At 32.2% G+C, this 25,574-nt stretch overlaps 5 protein-coding genes across 7 annotated transcripts; 2 read left to right on the top strand and 3 right to left on the bottom strand.

Moving 5' to 3' along the window:
• LOC106761215 (probable folate-biopterin transporter 8, chloroplastic) lies at positions 1-3,703 on the bottom strand. The gene is made up of 2 exons (XM_014644743.2): positions 2,755-3,703; positions 1-1,388 (listed from the first exon to the last, which is right to left on the bottom strand). Exons 1-2 carry the CDS (start codon positions 3,248-3,250, stop codon positions 253-255), a joined length of 1,632 nt encoding a protein of 543 aa, XP_014500229.1. The 5' UTR covers positions 3,251-3,703; the 3' UTR covers positions 1-252.
• A 1,698-nt stretch (positions 3,704-5,401) lies between these two features.
• Positions 5,402-8,541, bottom strand: LOC106759892 (F-box protein At5g07670). Its single transcript, XM_014643272.2, has 2 exons — positions 7,146-8,541; positions 5,402-6,051 (listed from the first exon to the last, which is right to left on the bottom strand). Exons 1-2 carry the CDS (start codon positions 8,300-8,302, stop codon positions 5,787-5,789), a joined length of 1,422 nt encoding a protein of 473 aa, XP_014498758.1. The 5' UTR covers positions 8,303-8,541; the 3' UTR covers positions 5,402-5,786.
• A 5,592-nt stretch (positions 8,542-14,133) lies between these two features.
• On the top strand, positions 14,134-16,047 carry LOC106760638 (QWRF motif-containing protein 7). The gene is made up of 5 exons (XM_014644055.1): positions 14,134-14,796; positions 14,989-15,222; positions 15,467-15,556; positions 15,676-15,786; positions 15,961-16,047. The coding sequence occupies exons 1-5, from the start codon at positions 14,134-14,136 to the stop codon at positions 16,045-16,047; spliced, it is 1,185 nt and encodes a 394-aa protein (XP_014499541.1).
• A 1,472-nt stretch (positions 16,048-17,519) lies between these two features.
• Positions 17,520-20,924, bottom strand: LOC106759821 (cell number regulator 6). 2 transcript variants are annotated; one of them, XM_014643168.2, is made up of 5 exons: positions 20,822-20,924; positions 20,128-20,290; positions 18,937-19,051; positions 18,390-18,658; positions 17,520-17,922 (listed from the first exon to the last, which is right to left on the bottom strand). In XM_014643168.2, exons 2-5 carry the CDS (start codon positions 20,230-20,232, stop codon positions 17,686-17,688), a joined length of 726 nt encoding a protein of 241 aa, XP_014498654.1. In that variant the 5' UTR covers positions 20,233-20,290; positions 20,822-20,924; the 3' UTR covers positions 17,520-17,685. The 2 variants fall into 2 exon arrangements, with proteins under 2 accessions (XP_014498654.1, XP_022637253.1); XM_022781532.1 differs by lacking the exon at positions 20,822-20,924 and adding an exon at positions 20,387-20,416.
• LOC106759820 (derlin-1.1) lies at positions 20,914-25,574 on the top strand. 2 transcript variants are annotated; one of them, XM_014643167.2, is made up of 8 exons: positions 20,914-21,030; positions 21,129-21,192; positions 23,231-23,366; positions 24,381-24,454; positions 24,543-24,636; positions 24,721-24,849; positions 24,984-25,144; positions 25,239-25,574. In XM_014643167.2, the coding sequence occupies exons 3-8, from the start codon at positions 23,283-23,285 to the stop codon at positions 25,474-25,476; spliced, it is 780 nt and encodes a 259-aa protein (XP_014498653.1). In that variant the 5' UTR covers positions 20,914-21,030; positions 21,129-21,192; positions 23,231-23,282; the 3' UTR covers positions 25,477-25,574. The 2 variants fall into 2 exon arrangements, with proteins under 2 accessions (XP_014498653.1, XP_014498652.1); XM_014643166.2 differs by lacking the exons at positions 20,914-21,030; positions 21,129-21,192 and adding an exon at positions 22,811-22,928.

The raw sequence follows: 25,574 nt of genomic DNA, 5'->3' as shown, positions 1-25,574 counted from the left end.
TGCAGTACAATTCAATTTGATTTGCTCATCCCTAAAAGTTACACAACAAAACATTTGAACAATATCAGCGAGATTGCAGAATCAAGAACTAAACATTGAGCAAAAATCTTAGTTTTGTGGCAGAAATGAACCATCTTTTGGACCATGACGATGATGAATTTGTGGCAGAATTCTAGTACTACCATTCATCATTCATTGCATAAGCATTGAAGCTGCATAGGTAGGAAGAGATTTGCTTCAGGTATGTGACTTTCATTCTCTCTCACGTCTGTAGATGTTAGCAGAACCAAGTACAACTTTTCCAACTCTTCTGTTTCTACGTGCCCTTCTGCTCATGCTTCTTTTCCTTCTCTTTTCAAGAGGTTGTGAAATAGGCAAAGAATGAATCCATCTTAATGGCACTAGAGCTGCAAGAAACTGTGCAAGAATTCCCATTGTTAAACCTGAGAAATCACCAGATGAAACACCAAGACAAGAGGCCAATCCAACACCCAGAAAGGCACTAGCTATTGATGACAGACACAGAGCTGATGCAAGGAAAGCTGTAAGAGATCCTTCACACCCCTTTGGACATAAACTTGCAAATAGAACTGAGAAAGGAAGGAGCTTGAAATGAGCCACAATTTCTGCTAAACCAGAGAAGCAAAGAGCAAACACCTCATTGGGAATTCCCCATTTCAGATTTATCTGTCTAACCAAAATGAGATCAAGAAGTAGAGATGAAGCATATAGAATCTGCACAATGCCTATCAGCTTTCTCATTGAAATTTTTTTCCAGAAACGGTTGTAAAGCACAGTTCCTGAAAGAAGCAAAAACTGGCCAATCACCCGAGACAACCCGATTACTGTAGGATCAAGATTTAGGCACTGTGTCTGATAGCAGAATATAGAACCTGAAAGCATTGGGACCATGGCGATTGACCCAATAATCCATACAAGAGGCTGGAAAATGCTCTTGTCACTGATAGCAACGACAAGATCAGAGACTTGTTTCTTGATGTTCTCTGAGATGGATTGCCTAGAAAGTTTTTTACCTGAAAGTTTTGATATGCCTAAAGATTCCTCTCTTGTTGAGAGAGAAATCACTAAGTGTAGAGACAGTAAGGATGAAAATATTGCAAACATTGTTCTGGGAGGCATTTTCTGTAAGAAATAACCACCAATCAAGTTGCCTAAGATTCCACCTGCTGCTAATGCCATGAATGCATATGCCTGCAGGCCACCAATTTTGTGCTTCTTGCCATACTCTGCTACAAGAGCATCCTGTGCTACTTCTGCAATGGATGCTCCCAAATTACTAATAAGCACAGAGGCAATTAAGTAGGGAAGCACTTCCTGTGCAACGGGGACCAATGCCAGCAGACTCCAAGAAAGAACTTGCAGAAAACCTGAAGATTGAACCAAAAAGATTTTATTAAACTTTTTAAATCTTTGGGGGGGGCAAAAGCAGAAACTAATTCAGAAGGAAATATCTAACCTTCATACAAAGAAAAAGAACAACCTGAGTTGCAATAACAGAACAAAACAAACTTATAGATTTCGTTCTAGAATCTCAAAACTCATGAATTAGATTTTCACTTTCATGATTCATAACCTGTGTTTGGTCTATCTTATTTAATACATTTTCTTACCGACCACAAAATTCCTATGACCTAATCAGCATGCTAGAGATAAGAGATTTAAATTCTGATCCTGGACTTTGCACTTGTTTGCTCTGTATTCAAACTTATCTCACTTCACTCATAAAGCTCAAAATAACCAAAGAAAAAATTAATCAAATCTTACAAAACATCAATATTCCCATAGTCATTCAAAATACCTTAGATATGCATACAAAAGAGAATGATAATGAAATTAAAAGATATATTCCAACTAGTGGCTGCATACAGAAAGGTCAGGATCTCCTTGGTCTGTAACTACTGCTTTTATAGCACCAACTGAATTACACAGAAATTAAAAGACACAAGCTTGCCAAATAAAACAAATAGATAAAACATTATTCACTAGGAAACCAAAATTACAAAAACTTCAGGCCACTTTGATTCTCTTCTCCCTCTTTTATTTAAAAAACTGGTTCTTAAAACAATTCCTTACTACTCAGTAATCAAATTCCCATCCAAAACCAAAAAATAAAAACATATAGGAGATTTTTGTCTTCCTTTACTTATACTTTCCTAAAGTGTTCGAGTGTTTAAGGGACAAAGGCTTAAAAAATAGAAAGGCGTCGAGGGACAAACCCTTCCAAATATGCTCACAAAACAAACAAATTTTACAAAATAGCAAAAGTTTTTCTAGAAATAGCAAATAAAAAAAAAATGCTAGCAACACACCCTTTAAAACACACTATCTATTGTTGACTAAATTCTTTCCCGTAACCCCAAAATTGAGTCTGTTTCAAAAAGAAGTGTTGTCAACTCTGTTCTACAAAACATACACGACCTTAATGTTGTTTCTACCCTCTTCCAATCTGAGTTACAATTTTAATCATAATCTAAATGAAACTCTAATTCTAGTAAAGCATCTACGCAAGTGTATATACAAACAACAAAACATGGCTAACAAGTTACTGGTATGAGAAGAACTCAACTCAACTCAACCCTCTAAAAGCAAGGTCTTAGATTCAATCCTAATGGTAGCTAACCAGGAATTTTACGTGATAAAAGTCATCCAGAAAACTAGTGAGCAATTGGTAACATTAACACGATTGATTACACATAAAAACAAACAACATAAAGACATGATGGTTAACCATACCCCCCATGGCAAGATAAGGAATTCTGCGAGCCCCATTGATATAGATAGCATCCGAAAGGATTCCATAGAGTGGCTTAGCCACCATGGGGAGGTTGGCAGTGTTCTGCACGAGCTGCAACGTGGAGGGGTGCAAGTTGAGGTTAGTAGCCATGTGAAAGTTCAGTGCCAGCCACGGAAAACACCTGAAACCTTGCACCCAATAACCCAACCCACACAGCAGCACCAAGTATCTGTTCCCAACATCCTCGCTCTTTTTCTCCTCGTACCTCTCCTTAACCACAACGCGCCTCGGCATCACCGTCAACATTGGTCTCTCATTGACGGCGTTGCGCCTCGTCATCACCGTCAATGCGGGTCGCTCATTGCCGGCGTTGCTGGTGGGGTTGCCGTGGTTCAGGAAAAAATCCACAGGTGGCAGAGGAGGTTTTGTCCGAGGTATGCGGAATGATGGCATGTTCCGCACCAATGGGTTCTGGGAAGAAACAGCGTAAATCATGGTTTCGGGATTCAGAACTTCCCAGTGAAAAGGAACAATGGCTAATGTTCTTGCTTATGTTCTTGTTCAGCAGGGATAAAAAAAACCAGCCACCCAGTGGATAAAAAACCAAACTTTGAAAGAAAAGAAAGAAAAGCTTTTACATTTTGTGATTAACACATGATGATTGTAGAGTTGAAAGGGTGAGCAAGAGAAAAGAGGTAAATGGGTAACCTTTTGTGTGTCATGGTGTGTGTATGGTTTGAGTAAGTGGAACAAAAGATGAAAGTGGTGAAAGAAAGAATATATACCAGAGAGGAGAGAAGGGGTAATGGGAGAGGGATCTAGAAGAGTGTATTGTGGGTTTTTTCTAGGAAAGATTAAGTCTTTTTATATTTATTTATGTGAGTGTCGTTTGTTTTTGAGAGGGTTGAAGAGGGTTCCAGGTTTGAGATTTGGTTGGGAAGTGAAGGATGATGACAATGTAGAACAAACTGGTATGTGTGTGACACTGTGATGTGTTGTTTTCTGAGGGATTTGTGTTAAAAATTGTGAGGGTTTTTTGGGGTCCCAAGCGTGTGATGGAAGGGTTTGTTTGGTTGTTTGTCTGGTTTTGTGTGGTGTGGACGTGATTATTGATGGGAAATCTGCGGCAAAGGAGTGAATTCACGGTTTTTGTCAGACTGAATGGGACCGTTTTGTGCAGTGCAGATGTTTGTTGTTCTTATTTTTATCAGTAACAGGTGTTTGGTTTTTCTTATTAAGTTATAACTAAATTAGTTAGTTAGTTATATTTAGCTGACACTAACACTAGATTAAGTTTTTAATATTAATTAACATGTTTGATTCTGTTTAGTCAATTAAAAAAATGCAGATTATATTAAAAATAGGAGTCTATTATGAAGTTTGATTCTTAGATGAGTTAGATCATGTTTTCAGGGAATGACAATGATGTTATCAAGGTAAAACATTTGAAGATTTTAATCTTTATTTTTTATCTTATTTTAGCTTATTTTTATAGTGAATAAATTGTGGAATGTTATTAATTCCACTGTTCTCTTATTAGTAAGGTGTATTCAAAATGTGATCTTAGGTGATACAAAATAAATGGAAAATGTAACAAAATGGGAATGGGTCATACGACAATTTTGATAATAATTTAAAAAAAAAAAGTCTCTTTGGTTAATCCTATTAAGTATATTTTAGATAAAAAAATATATATAATGGCAATATTCGATTTTCTTGAAACAATGTAATGTAAAATCCGCATAAAATTTAAAACATAAATATCAAAATTGGTCTTTTATTTTTTATTTTTTCACTAACATTTTATTTTAATTTACCTTCATACTTACTTTTCACGACCTAATTATTTCATATTAATAGGACAATTCTCTCAATCGATATCAAAAGCTATTTTACTATTCATTTATTTATATCCGTAGGGCATGAATTAAGTTTACAATATTAAATTTTCCTCCTACGTAATTCAAATAATTTATTTTTTTTAATATATTGTCTAAATATAATTAATTCAGTACCAATATTGTCTAAATAATTTATTTTTTAAGATAAATTTTGTGATAATTTTAATTATTTAAACTATTAACTTGAAATACAAGTTTTCAGAGAATTAATTCCATGAGAAAGAGTTCAAGATTATTGGATTGAAAAATTAAAATTTCAGAAAATTTTAAACATAAATTGCTAACTTATGTGTTATTTCGTAGATGTTTTGTTTGGATAAATCAATTAAAAGTTTTACATCTAAATTAAATTATTAATTGGGTAGGATAATTTAATTTATTCATTATGAAAAAAAAAAATGAAAGATACATTTTACATGTTGAACTTTATTAATAAACCTGAACAGAGTGATTTAAATCCTCTAAAATACAAAATACCTGTTAAAAATTCCTGGTGCAGACAATGATTATCTTGATAATTTATCTTTCTGTACACTAATTGGAGTTCATATATAAGACAAATGGATTATCATTAAATGTCAATGATGGTTTACTTAATCATCCAAAGTTCAATTACTAATCACATCTTCAAAAGCATCCCTTGCAAACTTTATGACATCCAAAATATGCCATAGGCCCACATACAACGGTTGCAATGCTTCTACCAAACTCAACAGTTACTCATCAAGAAATGAATAAATAAATAGAATCTATGAAACAAAGGGGTCCAATTCTCAACTTGAAGTCATCTGTGTGTTCTGCATACATACAATTACATCTTTGGTTATGTTCCTTATTCTAGTTGCAGAAACAAAAGAACAGTAAAAGCTGCAGAGGAACATGTTACCCTATTTCAACATGGAATCAAGTGGGTTGGGCTTATAGGTAATTACACTGTTGGTGAAAGGGTAGAAATAGAAGTAACAATCTCCCCTTATCAATGATATATTCTAGTTATGAATCATCTAAACTAAACTACGTGATCACAAAATGGTACAAATTTCACTATAATCAGTGAGTGAGAATATATATGATATGTTCCTAATACCATGGCCTAGATTCTGCTACACAGTGAATAAGGATGTATCATATCATGTTCTCTTAAAAAATTTACCACCTTTCTTTCCCATGCCAATGCCCATATCAGAAGGGAACAGGTATTTTGTATCTGGCCTCCATTTCAACTCTTTCAGAGTAGAAAACAAGGTTGCAAGTTCAGGAGAGATATCACTATCCTTTATATTTTTACATGACTCTACTCTAAGGCACTCTAGCTCTTTCCAATGCTCAATTACGGACTCCAAACCTTCTGTTGTAAGCAACGAGCATCCTTCCACGTAAAACAATTTCACCCGCCTGAAAATAGACCAGTAACAACTGTAATGTAATTAACAAATAATCTCAGTTTATCGACAACACATCTGTATAACTTATCCACTAAGGATTGCATAACTGTTCTTTGATGATAAACAATTCAATGCTGCAATAAAGTAAAGATATGTTATATGATAAATAATTTAAGCATAAAGATATCAGTACTATCTGTGTCTTTGATGCTGCAAGAAATCGTACGTTTTAAAATAAAGTGATCCCCGATTGAAGATCACAAAAAGGAAAACTTTAAGATAAACTCTAAAAAGTAATATAAACTCCTGGACCACAATGAAACCACAAGTTACAAGTACTTATTTTCAACTTCATAAAGCTTTAAGATTTCTCGCTATAGACGATGCCATGCTAGTAACACAATTTTACACCTACACACTACAAAAATTTCATCAATTTGACTTTATTGAAGCGGGAAAATGTTTAAAGCAGGAAAACAAAAGTACATTATCCATAATTTAAAAAGTGTCGATTTAATAAACTATTATAATTCAAAAATTCAAATCAACATACATAAATTTTAAAAAATGCTATAATATATATAAGCTTAGTATACTACAAGAATTCAGCTAAAATATATAAATTTTAAAGTAATTATTACAAAAAACAATAATTTTACAAATACACGACAATCCTTCCTAATACTGGCAACCCATTTGCAGAACAAGAACTCTTTACCCTGCTCAATGCATTTTAATTCAATCCTGATTCCTGTCTTTGTTTTCTCATATTACAATTTTTTTAAAATTTTATTAGAAAAAGGAAAACCCAATTTTACCACGGGGCAAATCCATTTGCACATTTACAAATTCAAATTCAAAGGAAAAATTAACCTGAGAAAAAAATTAGGACAAAACTTAGATCCAGTTTCTGAAGTGTTTTTCACATAGTTCTCCGATCAGAATAATAATTCCACTTCAGTTACACATGTTAGCATTTAATGCAAACAATCATTACACTAATTACCGAAATAAAACTGCAATTCTAATTGAAAAGAATTGAAAACCTAACAAACTGCATCCAAGTTGAAAAGATAATAAAAGATCCCCAATTAAATACATTACCTGCAAACAATAGCCAAACTCAAGGTGCTATTATCCAACCCCCAGCAATCCTGAAGAACAATGTCCCTAGCATTCCTACACACCGAAAACAACGCTCCCACGCCATTCCTATCCCTTAACTGGCATTGCTGCAAATGCAACCTTTCAAGGGCCTCACAGCACCCCAAATGCTCCTCCAATCCAGGACTTCTATCAATCACTTTACACGACTGAATCCTCAAAGTCTTCAAATTTTCGCAAAACGAAAGCCCCGCGAGCCACCCATCATCCATCCTATGATCAACAATCACCAACTCCTCCAACATCACACAGCACTGCCCAATCGCCTTAACCCCATCGAAACTCCCCTCACACCCAACAAGCTCCAACTTCACCAGCCTCCTACACCCCTGCGCCAGAATCGTTAACCCAATATCCGAAACCACGGAATCATAGAACCCTTTCAAACTCCCAACCAATTTCAAAATCTGCAAATTCCGACACGCCGCAACGCCGCGCAAGACGGCGTCGTCGCACCGCTGCAGCTCGAGCTCCTGCAGCGTGGCGCACTCAGAACCGACAGTCGAAATCCCAGCCTCGCTAGCACCGGCGACCTCGAGCTTCCGTAGATTGGGGCAGCCGCCCGAGAGCGATCTGAGACCCGCGTCAACGGCCTCACTAGGCAACAGATTTCCCACGCTCCACGTGGAATCCACGCGCAGCGAAACCTGCTTGTGACTCACTACAATGTTGGCCAAGTCTTGCGGTGAAGCGAACGAACCCGGAACCAAATCGACGTGGTTGAGGTTCGGGAAGCGGTGGGTTAACCGACCCGAGAGCACGAAGTTCCAGTCGAGGACCCGCAAGGTTCGGACCAACCGACCCTGGAGGTTCATCCAGCGCTTGCAGACGAGAGAATTCGAGTTTCGCTGCGAATCAGGAAGCTTCTGGAAGATTCTGATGAGAATCTCGTCGGAGAGCAGCAGTGTTCGGTCCATTAGTATCAGCGTGGAATTGGGGATTAGGGTTTTGGATTTGGGGTCGGAGAGGTGCATGGCGAGGACCATAGGGTTGAGTGGTTCAGCTACGGCGGCGGCGGCGGCGGAGTTGAGCCAGGGATTTAACGGTGGCTGAGGAGCGAAACTAGGGTTGGTTTTGGAGTTGGAGTGAAACGACATCGTTTGGAGGAAGAGGTGGTGGTGTTAAGAAGCTTCGCATTCCCGATTATCAGTGAAGGGGAGCAGAGTGTTGTTGTTGTTGGGGCGTGTTTGGCGTTCGGCATTGTTTGTGTAGCTTTCTCCCTATAATCTATATCTATATCTTAACAACCTTTTTTTTCTTGTGGGTCTCTATTTTCTTTTTATTATTTTCCAATCATTTTCTTTTTTTTCTTTTTGTTTTCTTCTTCCACTACAGACAAATTTCACCATTCTTCCTCTTTTTTTCCTTTTTTTTTCTAATTTTTAATTAATGAATTTACCAATAATGACACTAAAGTTATACCAAATTAGTATATAATAAGAGTTTTACAACATATTCATTAAACTCACCTTACTATATTTTTTACCATATTTTCAACTCACCACTTTGTTATCTTTTGATATACATCTTCATAAATTTAATTTTTTTCTTTATATTTCATGTTGTTTATTTTCTATTTAATTACTCAATTTGTTCTCTACCATTTAATATGGATTATATTTCCTTTTAGAAATTGAATTATTGATATGATTATGAGTACACAAACAATAATCAACATCTACAAGCTAAGTTACAAGGTACAAAGTTCTAATATATGTATTTCCTTTAAGAAAATACATAGGTTGGAGAAATTAAATTAAGATTAATATTTTTATATGTGATTATAAATCTATCACATGTCAAGTGCTATCTAATTATCTAATTTGTAAGGTTGGGTTACAAATAAATATATATAGGAAGAAGAACAGTTTATAGATATTGAGTTTATTGATTATATATATGTTGATTATGTATTAATTAACATGGGAGAGAATCGATTACGTAATATATATATATATATAATTAATAAATTCAGGTCCTTTCTCTATATATATTTCAAGTTTAATAATTTTTTAAAAATTTAATAAATAAATTTAAGACACAGGTGTTTTTATAATAATTGCAGGTTAAATATAACATTTCATTAAACAATAATAATTTATTAAATTATTCAATTATGATTAATTATATTGAAAATGAAAAATGGAAATGATTTTTTTTTTCAGATTTGGTCTAACCTTTGTAAATTTTATTCTATTACCGTTAAAATGATAATAAAATAAACATAAATATTAAATTTCAATTTTATTAAAAAAAATAATTTGAACTGTATATCCATTAAATTGTTTCCGTATCATTGTTATAAAAATGAGATTTTCAAATTTTTTGTAGGTATAATGTTTTTGTTGAAAAAAATTAAATTATATAAGTATGACTAATTATTTAAATTAATTTTTTACATAAATGTTTTACGTAATTAAACATTGAAAAATACATATTAACCCTTATCTCATTCATTTAAATCGATTCATTGAACTTTAAATTATCTATTAAAATTAACAATAGCATATATCTTATATCAATTAGTTATGTAAATAAAATAGATCAAACAAAATAATTTCTCAAATATGTATACATTATTCCAAATTTTATATAATTAAGCTACAACTTCATTTAATTATAAATTCATTTAATCACTAATTTAATTCAACATTTAAATTTTGAAGTTTTATTATAATTAAAAATTTTATTGTATTTAAAACTTATAAAACAAAGTCTTAATATTTATTATAATTATAAATTTATTTAAATACTCAAAATACTAAAAATATATTTAAAATATTATTTTTTTAATTAATCAATTTCTTTAATTTTTCTTTTTAATTTAAACAATGTGACTGGAATTCGATTGGACAATGATATTTTAACATCATTTTTTGACACTATTTTGACACTGCACACGTGTTAAGATGTGATTGGACAATTTCAAATTAAAAAAGTTGAGGCACGGATATATTTGGAAGAGAAAAACCAAAGTTTGTTTTTTAATTTGAAATCATCCAATCATATTTTGACACGTGTGCAATGTCAAAATGGTGTCAAAAAATGGTGTTAAAATTTTACTTTCCATTCTGTAAAAACCGAATTCTAGGTTTGTAGTGTAACATGTGTTAACTTTGTGTTAAATATGGTATGTGGGCATTTTTTGGTGCAAAATGTGGCACCTACGAAGAAAATTTTGTCACTGGTTTATAGCCACTCTGTAAGTCAAAATAATAATAAATATGTACGGATTCAGTTATTTGTTATAGCACTAACCGTTATCATTAATTATATATTATATAATTCCTTTTTTTATTCACATTTTTTTAATTTTACCTTTTAAGTGATTATTTTTTTAAAAAAATTAATCATTTTAAAAATAAATAATGGTAAAAAATAACTATCCGTTATTCTAATAATGTACTATGATCATGTTTCTATTGTTGGTAGGAACAAATTAAGTATCTTGAGTTTTTGGAGTTGTTTGAAGATTTTTAAAATTGCTTGGTAAGAAAGTCAATTATCTTGTTTTAGAACTTTAGACGGTTGTAAATTGTGGGATCGTATGTTTATTTGTATGAGATTGATTGAATTACTAGTTGAATTCTTAGTAATTTATATGTGTTGCATTTGTTGTATATTGCTTATAATTTGTTTGAATTGGTATTGAACTGAAGGACTAAGAATTTGACTATTTGAGCAAGTTGGTATGCACTCCGACATTGGAACCTGTTTTTGAACCAAATATTAAGTCAGAAATACCAATTTGATCATCTGGACAAATATCTGTTTTCCCAAATCACATATATGAGTTGGTTGTTTTCTTATATGGTGTTGAGTGGTGCTAGTATGGCGTTGAACACAAGCTTGGTTATGCAAGTCTGGAAACAATTTTTTCCAAACCACTAAGCGCCTATTTTTATCGTTGAGCAACCATTTTGCGAATGGTTTGAGGCTAAGCGATGACAAGGCATCGTTGAGCGTCACTTTTCACTACAGGTTTGAAACCATTTTACTTTATATCATTGAGCGACAAAATGATGTCGTTAGGCGAGACATTTTGCAAGAGGAATGACGTTGAGCGTCAGGACTGTTACTGATCACAAACCTTTTGCAAAAGGTTTGATGCTAAGCACTCTCTTTTGCAAGAGGTATTGCGCTAAGTATTACTATGAGCATCAATGTGTATTTCTGTAATTTTCTGATTCTTTGATTTGTTTGAAGTGGATTACCATGGATGTTTGAAATAAAATTACAATGTACTTGTTGTATGTCTAAGTATACATGGTGTTTATTCATGTATTGAGATGTGATGATGATGGGTATGGTATATGTGTTGGCATAATTCCCTGGACCTCTTAGGGAGATTCTGCGGTGATGTTTCAATAGTGTATGTATTGATGTATAGATTCCATATTGAGAGTTATCTTGACACTCTAATAACCATCCAATTTTAAGTAGAGAAGGGGGAGGTATGTGATTATAGAGGAGCAAAAGGTCCTAATTTAAGGGTTTTACCTTGGCCAAAGGTGTTAACGGACTAACCCTGTGCGTGGTAGGATGAAACTCATTGACAATGACTTTGTAGAGTTGTAGAGGTCACCACAATTGCATAACTTGCCAGAGTCTGATATCAATATATGTATCTAGATGATTCAATCTAGTATGAATGATTGCATGTCTTATGATTTGTTGACATGAATGTTGTTTGTGTTAATATCTATATAAATGTTGTATTATTTGTCTTTGTGACAATTATCTTAACAAATTACAAATAGAGCAATGCAAGACTCACAACAATCATCATAAATTATAAAAAAAGGGACAACCTTAGCGGACTATTCTCCAAAGTGAGGTAGAATATGGAATCCCCATCGTCATTGATGTCCCACTTATCCTACAATGACGTGTGTGCATTGGGACAACCTTAGCGATCTTTGCTCCCTATGATGACATGCTAGCAAATGAAAGAATGGTGAGACATTACAAACCAATTGCTCGGTTGAGAGTGCCATTAGAAAGTCCTAGAGACGCCAATGCCGACACCTATAATCACTCTTAACAATGCCAAAACCTCACTCAAAGTTGGGTTTTTGAAGACCATATTGAGTGAAAAACGAAAGTATGGGAAGTTGGGACATTGGAAAGGAAGAATTTAAGGCAATTTTTTAGAAAATGGAAGATTTTGAGAAATACAAGAAAGAGGAAAATCAAGCTTCTCATCAAATCGAAAATGGAAAAAATATCTCATTTGAATCTGAAAATTTCATTTTAATTCTCCCACTTAATTATTGATAATTACATCTACTAATAAGCAACTGTGATAATCATATTGACGAAATTTACTAATGGATAATTGGTTTACAATTAGTCAATTTACTAATCGACAAAACTTTTCATCGATAAATTTAATATTTCTAATAATACAAATTGATAAAAAGTAAATTAATTACCAATAGATTTTAATTATAAATAACATAGAAATCATAGAATAAAACAAACTTATTTTGAAATAGAAATTATTTAGATAAAAGTTCTTTCCAGCTACCTCTAGCTAGTAATATCTTCTAGAAAACCATAAGAATTAAAATTTGATGACTTTGAGAGAGAAAAGAAAAGAGATGCAAATTGGAAAAGGGAGAAAAAAAAATGAAATTAAAAGAAGAAGGACGAGAGAAAGGATGATATGGGCTTGGCCCAATGGCCTTACATTTCTATCGCTTTTAATATAAAAAATGAAAAAAAGAGTACCTAGTCATTTTAACCGTCTTCATATATCTTTTATTTTGAAATGTATAATTTAAAATATGAAAAATATAAAATATAAAATATATTTTAGATTGTATCGCAATACAATTTTTTTTTATATTGTATACAAAAACTTGTGTATTCTAGATTGAATATTATAGAAAGAAAATTGTACATTTCAAATATAAAATTTTACATTTTTTAACTTCACAATTTAAAACATAAACATTTACGCAAAAGAAGAAATTCAGGAAGAAATTGCCAAGAATGTTGGGAGGGTTTATAAGGAGAGGCCGAGAACTACACAATTTTTTTTATGCACTTAATTTTTTTTTATCTTAGATAACCAATTTATCACAATAAATTACGTGTTTTTATTTTATTGATTTGCTTGTTTAAAACGAACCAATCCTAAACTATTATCATGTATGTTGTAAAAAATTGTTAAAAGAATATTTTTTTATTTTTTTTCCTCTAACACTAATTAGACAATAATAACTACATAGAAAAATGTGAGGATCATAAAAACCAATATTTTGAAGGACTATTAAATGTTAACAACTTCTTTTAACAATTTTTTAATAATAAATTATATGTTACTATTTTATTGGTCCATATATTTGAAATAATCAATAACTGACACATAAATTATTGTAAAAAAATTATAAAAAAAAAGGCTGTTAGAAAATTATTTTTCTACTGCGAAATCACTAATTTCTGACCACAAATTTTTGAGGAAACAAATATTTTTTTTACAAAGTCAAACACGTATAGGTCGAATTAAAAATATTACTACCCATCCACACGACTCAAGTCATAAAGTTTATTTTAAAAGTTCAGAAAAAAAAAATGTTTTTGATCGTATTAAACAAATTAACTAATGATTGCTTATTCATGAATTATATATTATATACAAATTATTAATTATAGATGAAAAAATAGTATATATATTAAGACATTTCAACTTCCATAGTATACGTGCAAACACTTTTGCATGGCGTGGAGACATCTACGTATTCAACGTTCTTCCTACTTAACGTGCTTCCAACTTCTAATTAACCTCTCTATTCTATCACACACACACACATACATATATATATATATATATATATATATATATATATATATGTATGTATGTATGTATGTATATATATATATATTTTGAATGATATTCGTACCAAAACCATATACACTATCAATGGACAAACCTTTCCACAGTTGTTCTTGCCGGAACCACCTCACGGTGGTGCCACCATCACCTCGGCTCGTCCGGAGTCGAAGTGGCAATGGCTCTGCCGCCGCAGCTACAACTACTCCGGAGAGAAGTTCTGGTAGGTTCAGCTCTAGTGAAAGATTCACCATGACTGGTATACAACGTTCGAAGTCGACATCAAGAACAAGAACAACCAACGACAATGAAGGGAACAACATGAACCTAAAACCTACATCCAACAAGCAAACAAATACTAGGGTTCAAGACAAGAAACATAAAGATGACAGCTTTGGCAAGTTCTTGCAACGAGGTGTTAGCCCTGATAATAATAATAATAATAACGTTGGAGCTTCAAAGAGGAGCTCATCATCAGTAAAATCTCCTTCGGCATGGGCGCTTTCGCCGGGAAGATGGTCATTGGGATCTCCGATATGGCCTCAACCACAGACTAAAACATCATTTAGTGTTAACAATGGTGTTGGTGGCAGTGTTAATAAGGTTTTGAAGTACTTCAAGCAAAAGAAAGTGTCACCGGTGCAAGAGGAAGAGTACCATCAGTTTAGGGTTTTGCATAATAGACTTTTGCAATGGAGGTTTATCAATGCCAGAGCAAACGTTTCCATGGCTAATGTCAAGACTATGGTCGAGGTAAGTTCTTTCTGCATTTATGCTACTATTTTATTAGTAGTTGTATATTTAAAACGGATCAATCAGAAACTAAACGATGTATAACGTAGACGATTGTAAAAAAATTGTTAAAAACATATTTTCTTTTATATATATATATGTAAATATAATGATTAATGGTTTTAAAATACAAATTTTTGTATATTATTTCAGATACAATTGTTTGCAGTATGGGTTGGAATTGTGAAACTGAGAAAGATAAGAACAGAAAAAAGAGTTGAACTGCGAAAGGTGAAAGATGTGATGAAGCTTTATAAAATTCTGAATGGACAACTGTATCTTCTGAGTGAATGGGCTCAATTAGAGAGAAGAAATCAAGAATCTGTTGCCAAATTGACAAGAAAATTGTCAGCATTCTCCAACATAATCCCTTTGACCTACCTTAAGGTAATGTTCATTATGTTTAATTATGTTTTTAATTATTTTCTAATATTTAGAACAATTTTGGTCGAAATATTGAAGCTAAAGTGATTTTCCTATTTGATTTTCAAGATAAAATAGTCATAAAAATATATATTTTATATATTTTTATATTTTTTCAAAATAAAAAATAAAAAATAACTAAAAATAATATTAAATAAATGTAAAAAAATTAGATATATCAACTAATATTTTCTTTCTTTGTCGACAGGTAGACACAGAATCCATTTCTGATGCACTGAATTCAGCCATTACAGTAATGGAGAATTTGGAACCATTGATCACAAAATACCACACAAAGGTATATATATATATATATATATACCTTTTTCTTTTCTTTCATTATCATTGCCTTATTTTTATTCAAGAAATAAAAACAAAATAGATAATTAATTATAGAACTTGTGTTATTCATTTCAGCAGGTTGAAAGAATTCTTTATCAAATTACAGAACTAACCACAACCTTAAAAGAGGAAGAAGAGTACTTACAAGAACTTCTCATCCTTCTTCCAATTATTTCTACTTCATTGGTAACCTTTCACCCTCCTAATCACTTTTTTTTTTTTTAATTTCTTAAACTTTAGTTTTGTAAAATTAAAATTTATTATTTATTAAGTTTGTTATACTACTGCTATTAAATTATTATTTGATTATATTAATTAAAGAAAGTAAATAATGATTTTGATTGATTTCACATACTACAGGAGAATGAGAAAAGCATTGGAGTGCATCTTATTCAAACAGCAATGGAGTCCAATACCACAAACTATATCCATGGCATTGCTTATTGATGTCTCACTACAGAAGGACCAATATTTTATTTTCCCTGTACTTTTATTTTTATTTTCCATTTTATGTATTTACTTTTTAATTACAAAACTTGGCCTATACTATAACTTTTTTTTTTTAATGAAAACCAATGATATACTTAGAAGTAATGTTGATAAACTATAATGATAAAAACTCATGAGTTTTTAATTTATAGTAAACTTTGCTTTATTTTTAGTTTTGAAAATGTTCAGTTTTGCTCAATGTTGACTATTTAAGTATTGTTTAATATGATAACTTGAAAATTAAATAAGTACATATTTTAATTCATTAAAATGTCAAAAGGAAAGTAATAAATAAAAATATTCAAAATATATTGAAGGTAAAAGAAATAATTATACTTTTGAGCCTCTTTATCAATGTTTCTCATTATTTTAAACACACTAGATTTTCTTAGTTCTTTTATATATATATATATATATATATATATATATATATATATATTAGTTTTATTTTCAAACTTATTATGTAATAATCGTCCATGTTTTCAAAATAGCAAATCAAACAAAATTACAAATACTTAAAAAAAAAGGGGGACTAAAATTGTAAAATGATAGACCAAAACTGTAATTTTATAAAATGTAATTATCAAAACTATAATTAAGCCTAAAATATTTTAATTTCTAACACAGTTGTCTCCAAAATCATACTAACAACCTTTTTAAATAATTGACAGTATATTTTATTACATAAAATTTCACAACAATTGAACTTTTTAAAATACAGTGTAAACATAATTATATTATATTATTTTCTTAATGAATTAGGGGTCGCATTCGAGTTAAAATATGCATATTTGTCTTTAAGGATCTCATTAAGTTAAACACGCAATTAATAAAAAAACATTGAAGTAAGGAAAATGATATTTTAACATCATTTTTTGACACTATTTTGACACTGCACACGTGTCAAAATGTGATTGGACGATTTCAAATTAAAAAAGTTGAGACAGGAGTATGTTTGGAAGAAAAATACTAAAGTTTGTTTTTTAATTTGAAATCGTCCAATCACATTTTGACATGTGTGCAGTGCCAAAATGGTGTTAAAAAAATGGTGTTAAAATTTCATTTTCCTTGAAGTAAACACTTTTTAACTATATTCTAGATTAAGAAAGGAAAATGATATTTTGACACCATTTTGACACTATACACGTGTCAAAATGTGGTTGGACGATTTCAAATTAAAAAAGTTGAAGCAGGAGTATATTTGGAAGAGAAAATCTAAAGTTTGTTTTTTTAATTTGAAATCGTCCAACCATATTTTGACACGTGTACAGTGTGAAAATATTGTCAAAAAATAGTGTTAAAATATCATTTTTCATTAAGAAATTTTGTTTCAAATTACTTAATCTTACTCGATCTTTGTAGTCTAATTATGCAAGCTCACGAACTACCCTGCAATGTTCTGATTGAATTTGAGAGGACTCACTCCGAAAATAACACCAAACATTAGGATTTAATGTGTAAGGTAAATATTATATTGTTTTTTCTGATGCCGTAATAAATAATTTAACATTTAACTACCTTACCTTGTACTTATAATGTTGCCATAATTTGTAGGGAAAGAAGATGAGAAATGTAAAAATGGTGAACACCAAAACCCTATACAACTTGCAGTTCCAAACCAGTATGGTCATGGTTCTTGTCAGAAGAAGAAGAAGAGGTTTCAGGATTATCCTTGTTATCACCAGACTTCATCTCTTGAATGGGAGGAGCACTTACAATGGTTGTCCCTGAGAGAGCATTTTCAGAGAGCCTTCCCTTCATCTCCCTATGCTCTTGACACAAGGCACACCAGTGCATGCAGCAGTGTACACAACATGGATCACAAGGTGAGTTCTGCAGACATCAAAACCAAAACAGTGTTTATGCTCTGGGGAAAACATAAAAGCAAAAGGAGACTAAATTATTAAGAAAACACAAACTACATGTTACTAGGTAACACAAGCATCACAATGCACTTTATATACAGAATTCTATCATTAAGAAAACATAGTTTTCCAAACAGCATGGTTGGTTGAAGATTGCTGACATTTGACACTAAAATTGTGTTCATAAGGTTTTCATTGCTATAGATTACACATCATCAAGCACATCTGTGTTTCTCTTTGAACCAATGTTGTTCAAAATATGCATGTAAAAAAGGACTTATGGCATCATGTTTTTTGTTTTCAGCATCTAATGAATTCTACATTACAAATCTGCAATAAGAAGAAGCAATATTCTCTCAGCAGATCAACATCTGATACATACCATTCCATCTTTTATGTTTTCTTGTTCAGTTGGAAAAGACATTCAACACATACCTTCAAGTGATACTTCTTCTGTAAGTTTTGCCGAACCTGACCAGTGTAAATGCCACACATCCACCAGGTAAAAAACAAGCCTTCAAGAATGAGAAATGATGTCCCTGGATCAATGTAACCATTAAAGATCGCGGTTGCACTTGCCAGAGCAATGCCACCTTCGATGAAAATAGCATGACAAACGCATGGTCCAGTCCAAGGAGTTTCTTCATGCAAGCTTTCTACATTGCGCCCAAATAATACACAAGGACAAAACAGTCCTGTCAAACCTGCAATGAACGCTAAATAGCATAACAACCACAACTTTCTGCTTACTCATTGCAACTATGAATGCTTCTAATATAGCCATTTAAGTAACTCCTCCAAATTCTAGCGCTCGGCGTGTTCACTCTCAACTTAACATATTAAATACGAAGAAATTTTGATAATAAGGATTGATTAGTGCTCAAAGGAATCATATGACACTGGATTAGTTTTAGTTTCATTAGAACAATTTGACTAGTTCGATATAGATAACATTTGACAGCTTGGTCATGCATTAACTTACAATTTTCCCTATCTTCAGCGCATCCAAAGATCCCAGTCATCCATGCTTCATCAGCAGGAGGTGTATAGCTTTCAGGCAATGGCTGCCCACATTCCATGCACTTGTGAACAGCCAACTGCAAAGAATTAAAAACCATAAACAAATAGCTATTCACTAACTTGTATCAAAACTCACCAAACAAAGTGCAAGCAAAATCTTTTCAAATTTTCATTTTTGTTTTCTCTTGTAATGTTTCAACAAATTTCACATGGTTTTAAACACAGCCTTTCTCCCTATGATAAGATGCAAATGGAATACTAACCCCTGTTTGGAATTCTAAAAATTTTAGAAGTTCAACCTGATAGTTGAGATTGCACATCAATTAGATATTAGTGGCTCCAAATTTCCAATAATGATATACACAGCAATTTTGGCTTTTACTTAGAGCCTTGATTTAATTTTCAAATGGGTAAAAGTTCCAAACCAGTGATTCAAAACACGCTAACACAGATTCAGGACAAACAATACACAAATTTACTTCAGAATTCACATTCCCAACACACACGACATAACAACATTATGTGTGAACAGAATGTAAACTGATTATATGACATCTTCAATCAAGCATCTGCAACCTGATCTCCCCGCCCAATTTCACATTCCACTTCTGCATCTCGAGAAATGCAAACGCACACAACACAGACCACTTTCTGCTTTCTTCATTCACACGACAAGGATTCATGAATAAGCAAAACTACACTAATATTGCACCTAAAAACCCTTCAGCAAGGTTTCCTCATGAATATTGGGAGATTTTATAAAACAGTTTTGCTAGTGCAAATTATCAGCCAAAAAATCAAGGCTTTATGGTCCCTGTGATCACAATTGCGACTACACCAGCCAACATTAACAAGGTTTTCTCATGATATCTCTGTTAGTATATTTAAATAAGAATTTGCTACCACAATTTGGTCACATCACACCACAAAGGTTTTTAGAGAGTCCACAACCACAATTGCAACAACATCAACCCACATTGTCCACAATTTCCCAAAATATTGAGGATCATCCCAAAATCAAGACAGCCACTGCAATTTAAGACCATGCCATTGCCAATTCTACAATCAGACAACAACCCAGAATCCAAAACAAAAGAAAAACAGAAAAACTCCTCAATGAATTCGAGAAAAAAAGGCGGGTATGAATCCAAACCTGAGGGACCTCAATTGGCTGATTCAGTTCACCAGGCGTGATATCTTCCAAAGGAACTTGATCCTTCTTCAGCTTTACGTACTGCGATTGTGTCCTGTCCCCCATCTGATCTCAAAATACAAACCAGACTCACAAAGAACAATGATAAATCAGAGGAAAATGCCTGCGTTGGAATGTTATGATAAATAGAGAAAAATCAGAAATGTAACTTCACAGTTCAAGAGATCTAAGGAAATTGGGACATGAAAGGAACACCAACGTTGGATAATCCGAACCGAGAAAATTAATCAGGAGTAATCTACAAATTGTTTTATACATTTTAATTATTTATTAAAGATTTAATAGTTTTAAAATTACAAAATAATATAATTTTATTACTACCTTCTAAAAGAAATCAGTACCCCAGTGCGCAAGAATTAAAAAACATAATTGCAAAATATAAAAAAAAAGAATTAATGATAAAAACCCATGAAATGTAAAATGTGATTAAATCTTTTCATCATTATCTGTAAGGGGAAATGAGAACTCGTGATTTTTTATTTTTTTTTATAATTTACCCACTCTTATATAAATCTCATTTAGCATCCTCGTAGTATAATAGGGTAATTTCTACATATTTTCAGTATTATTGATTCTTGACCCTAAAATTAATGTAAAAAACTTCTGCTCAGAGAAATTTTCACTATTCACTCACCAAGACAGGGCCGTGAAATTGGAGGGCTGTGAGGTAAGAGAGAACGAGTACACGTCCCGCATCGACTGAATAACGTAGTAGCTAGTAGTTTATAAGTGTGCGGCTTCGACATGGGTTTGTCCCTTCGGGGACATCCGATAAAATTGGAACGATACAGAGAAGATTAGCATGGCCCCTGCGCAAGGATGACACGCACAAATCGAGAAATGGTCCAATTTTTTTTTTATTTTAATTTTCCAACTCTTCTGATGTTTGCACAGTTTTTCCTTCATGCTTATGTGTTCTGTTTTTGAAAGTTGTATCTCAGCAACATTTATGAAGTTTTGGAGGGGAAGAACTGCACCAATGAAAGGAAATAAATGAATACTCAGGTAAATTACTTTCTGATTTTTAGTTCGTTTATGTGATGTGATGAAAATAACTTCAATAGGGTGGAGAAATGGGAAGGAATGGAAAGTGAAATTTTAAGTTCTTTATTCTCTTAGATACAGAGCAAATTCATAGATTAATAATAAAGCATGTCAAAACATTATAAGCTCAATTTAAGGCTTTCTATTTGATGCAAGAATAAGCTATCATCCTTAATATTGTGATTATGACACTCCTTATTATGATTGAAACTAAGACATTAGGAGTGTCCACAATTAAATTGTCCTTCATACATAAATTAATAATAAGATATTATAAAAGATTCGGGTGAGTTTTATTTTAAGATTTTGGTTGAAGGTAGTGTTACTCTATTATATGAATTGACAAAATCTTTTCTTGAAAGATCTGTCAATGATGTTAGAATGACGATACGAAAGAGATACACATATTTAATAAGTTAAATAATATTGTCGGAAAAGATTGATATCATATCACTTAAAAGGGTGTTCCTATAGTTGTTTGAAATTATTAAACTAGAAACCATTTAACCAACAAAGAAATAAATAGATAAAAATAAAGCAAAACGACATGAGATTTATACTGGTTCGGCTCAAAACGAGTCTATATCCAGTCATTCTCCAGTTATTTGAGTTGGAGGGAATTCCCTAATCTTTGAAAGTTAAGAAAACAAGATTCACTCAATGTATTCTCACCGTACTAAAAAACACAAATACTAACCTAAAGAAGTTATACACACACTTTCTAGGAATCTTGCCTACCTAGTTAAGACTAACACAAGGAATATAGAACATGGTTCACCACAAGTACAAATTTCATAATTAGAGAAATTGCAGGTCTTTTGGTTGATCACTCTTTTTTCTTTGGATCCTTAGAGACCTTGAATTTCTCCAAAGCAATGGTTGATGCCTCCAAGATTGCTTTAAGAAAGCTCAAAACGTGTTCTTGTTTCAATTTGATCAAAATCAGAATCACACACACACACACACACANATATATATATATATATATATATATATATATATATATATATATATATATATATATAACCTTGGTACAAAACTGGTATATTTAATCAATTATATTATTTGTATAATTAAGGTTTATCGACTGTTTTAATCGATTAGGTTCTTCTCTTAATTGATTAAAACAAAGACCAAATGTTTGGTGTGCTTCGGTCTTATTTTAATCGATTATGTTATTATCCTTATCAATTAAATTTTTTTCACAACTTTAATTGGTTAAGAAATATGCTTAATTGATTAAAATACTGACACAATCTAGATATGTGGAGTTTTGATCCTAAGAGATTAACAATATAAGAGAACACATAAATTACATTTTACAACAACAAAAATTAGTTGTAGCGATGAAATTAAGACTAACCACCAAAACAATCTTATGAAGAAAAGAGTGAAAAGAAATGAAAAAGGAAACTTCTTCGAACTAAAGGATGAAGATTGAGGGGTGGAAATAGTCAAAGAGTATGGACAAAGTCAATAAGTCAATCATGAGAAGACAATTAGGCAAAAACAACTTTGGAGTGTCAACCGGTGTGGGACTTTAATGATGAATACTTCCAAAAGCATTGTTTCCTAACAATACCTTTTATAATTAATGCTCACTCTAGTCTTTGAAATTTTCAATTCCTTCACTCTTCTTAACCTTCAATTCTTGCTTTGCTAATACCAATTTCCTTCAACATGTCTACACCAGCAGAGTACTCTCTCTCTCTCTCTCTCACAATTTTTCTTTCTCCTAACTCAAGCATGAAGAATTAAAAAGGGCAGCTGATCATAATCTACACATAGAATTTTATTTTATTTCACATGACATATGCATGGTCAACTCAACTTCTATGCTTTTGTATTGTGCTATATATCATTCACATGCTAAAATCTCATCTTAGCATGCTTAATTCTTTATCTTAGTTGTATCTTATAATAGCAATATCGGTACCAAGTATTTTTCTGAGAGAATGATGAACAGTAATTGATTAAGATTGTTCCTCTGCTGTTTCAGATACTATCGATCTCTACCACCTGTGAGCAAGATCTATGGAGTGGCCTGTTTGATGACCACTTCTGCATTTTATCTGCAACTCTATGATGCATGGAACATAGCACTTGATTATGGAGCAGTGTTTAAACGCCTTCAGGTTTTGTAATCCAAAAACTGTTCTTAATTCTCATCTGCAGCTATAGGATATCTGAATTTACTTTAGTTAGTGTGCATGATTTTGTATACTCTTCTTGTCATATAAACATGTTTGCTAACTTCTCTAGTAATTACTTCAAAAGTCAAACCTAAAGTAGTTTCTGAATATTTGACAGAGCAAAAATCTCTAAAGTGATGTTGTACAAAAGTTAAACTCTAGATGTTTATGCACGACCTTGAAATCATTTCAGAGTTATATCTGGGATATACTTCTCATAATCTACTAGCACTTAAACCTTAATAAGTATTGTGGATAAAAAATCCAAAAAGTGAATCTAATTCACAATAATCTAAATCTACATTATTTTAAGTCTACCTAATGGATTTATCCTAAACTTAGATCCATATTTTTTTTACTTTAAGTTTAATCCATTTAATTAGATTTGGATCGAATGTTGAAATGAGTTGATCTTTGTCAAAGATAGAATCCAGTAATCATGGATCCATAATCAAGTCAAGTTGACTCAAACTCAGGTAAAATTAAGTCAATAAAGACCTAAATTATGTCAAATTGATCTAAACTTGATTGATTCAAGTCAATTATGCTAGATATTGGGATAATGCACTCCAAACCTAAGTCAAACCGAGTAGATATGAAGTGTATCGACCTAGGTCTAGTTCAAGTTAAGTTGGCATAATTCATGTGTAGTAGATTTAATAGTTAAATATATCTTAATAGATTTAATTTAATTAAAAAGGTGAATTCAATCATAGTCCATTTCAAATTGGATTGAGAAAAATCTTGATCTAGTTTAGTGATCTAGAATATAGATCCAATCTATTTATGAAATCTAGATTGACTAAAGATTGGATTTTGAAAATACAATTCATGATCATTCTTGATATTAAGCTAGTTAATGAACTTTAAGCTATAAACACTTAGTAAAGAAGAATAAGAGTAATTTGGATAAACTTTTCACCAATTTCTTTGACATATTTGCTTATATATTTATAGGTTTGGAGGCTTATCACAAATTTCTTCTTTCTTGGCCCATTTTCGCTTCCATTTGCTGTTCGTCTGATAATGATGTAAGCTACTATAATTATGCAACTTTTTACATTTCAGTGTAAGATGGTTTGAATGATAGAGTTTTTGTTACTGTTTGAATGTATGCAGAGCAAAGTATGGTGTTTCATTGGAAAGAGGACCCTTTGACAAGAGAACTGCAGATTATGTTTGGATGTTCATATTTGGTGCACTCTCTCTTCTGGTATATCTGTGTTACTGTTTTCATCTCTTGATTTTGCCACTGTTGATCACAAACAAGATTTAGATATGTTTTTCATCCTCTCAGGTGATTTCAGCAGTGCCATATTTCCGGTTTCCATTCTTGGGAGTTTCGTTAGTTTTCATGATCGCCTATGTTTGGAGCCGCGAGTTTCCAAATGCACGAATCAACATCTATGGTGTCGTATCATTGAAGGTACTATCAACTTCCATTCTTCTATGTTTCATAATATCATCATCACATAAAAAATTTGTCGTTTAAGGTTTAGTTAATGTTTTTTTTAGAATTAGTATACTTTAACCATTGATAATGTTTTTTTATATATGCAGGGATTTTACCTTCCATGGGCTTTGCTTGCTCTGGATTTAATATTTGGAAATCCTATAAAACCAGACATCTTAGGTATGCTTGCAGGACACATATATTACTTCTTAACAGTGCTTCATCCTCTTGCTGGAGGAAACTTCAAATTCAAAACCCCTCTTTGGGTGTATCCTTTTATCTTATCAGCTTTCAATTTTTTATGCATATCATAGTGTAAAGTTTGGTGCAATGTTGAGATTCTTAATTATGTATGATATCAGTCACAGAATAGTAGCATATTGGGGAGAGGGTAGACAGATAAATTCTCCTGTGCAATCTGATCCTTCTGCTGGAATTGTATTTAAAGGAAGAGGTCATCGTCTTGGTGGCACTCAAAGAACAGCAGCAAGAGACACTGCAGAGCAAACTGAAGGAAGTGCTTCTGCTTCCTCACATCAGCAGCAGACTCAGAGTAATGGAGTTGCTTTTAGAGGAAAGAGTCATCGTTTAAATGGATGATTTTCTAACATCATTATCATCCTCTTTTTCTGTAATTTTTATTTAACTATTTCCTGCATCTTATGTCTTTCATCCTAAATTTTGAAACCAACCATGTT

Source organism: Vigna radiata, chromosome 5, assembly GCF_000741045.1.
Source record: "Vigna radiata var. radiata cultivar VC1973A chromosome 5, Vradiata_ver6, whole genome shotgun sequence".
Lineage (NCBI taxonomy): Eukaryota > Viridiplantae > Streptophyta > Magnoliopsida > Fabales > Fabaceae > Vigna > Vigna radiata.
This window is presented reverse-complemented; position numbering and strand designations above follow the sequence as displayed.

What these genes read in the sequence shown, in the direction of transcription:
- LOC106759821 (XM_014643168.2), bottom strand. Translation starts at nt 20,232, where the DNA reads ATGGGGGACAGGACACAATCGCAGTACGTAAAGCTGAAGAAGGATCAA. An exon ending in AGCCAATTGAGGTCCCTCAG is followed by an intron (nt 19,052 to 20,127) that starts GTTTGGATTCAT and finishes AATTCTTTGCAG; the next exon opens with TTGGCTGTTCACAAGTGCAT. An exon ending in CGCTGAAGATAGGGAAAATT is followed by an intron (nt 18,659 to 18,936) that starts GTAAGTTAATGC and finishes CGTTCATTGCAG; the next exon opens with GTTTGACAGGACTGTTTTGT.
- LOC106761215 (XM_014644743.2), bottom strand. Translation starts at nt 3,250, where the DNA reads ATGATTTACGCTGTTTCTTCCCAGAACCCATTGGTGCGGAACATGCCA. An exon ending in TCCTTATCTTGCCATGGGGG is followed by an intron (nt 1,389 to 2,754) that starts GTATGGTTAACC and finishes TTCAATCTTCAG; the next exon opens with GTTTTCTGCAAGTTCTTTCT.
- LOC106759892 (XM_014643272.2), bottom strand. Translation starts at nt 8,302, where the DNA reads ATGTCGTTTCACTCCAACTCCAAAACCAACCCTAGTTTCGCTCCTCAG. An exon ending in AGTTTGGCTATTGTTTGCAG is followed by an intron (nt 6,052 to 7,145) that starts GTAATGTATTTA and finishes GTCTATTTTCAG; the next exon opens with GCGGGTGAAATTGTTTTACG.
- LOC106759820 (XM_014643166.2), top strand. An exon ending in CAGTGTTTAAACGCCTTCAG is followed by an intron (nt 23,367 to 24,380) that starts GTTTTGTAATCC and finishes ATATATTTATAG; the next exon opens with GTTTGGAGGCTTATCACAAA. An exon ending in GCTGTTCGTCTGATAATGAT is followed by an intron (nt 24,455 to 24,542) that starts GTAAGCTACTAT and finishes GAATGTATGCAG; the next exon opens with AGCAAAGTATGGTGTTTCAT.
- LOC106760638 (XM_014644055.1), top strand. Translation starts at nt 14,134, where the DNA reads ATGGACAAACCTTTCCACAGTTGTTCTTGCCGGAACCACCTCACGGTG. An exon ending in ATGTCAAGACTATGGTCGAG is followed by an intron (nt 14,797 to 14,988) that starts GTAAGTTCTTTC and finishes ATATTATTTCAG; the next exon opens with ATACAATTGTTTGCAGTATG. An exon ending in CAATTATTTCTACTTCATTG is followed by an intron (nt 15,787 to 15,960) that starts GTAACCTTTCAC and finishes CACATACTACAG; the next exon opens with GAGAATGAGAAAAGCATTGG.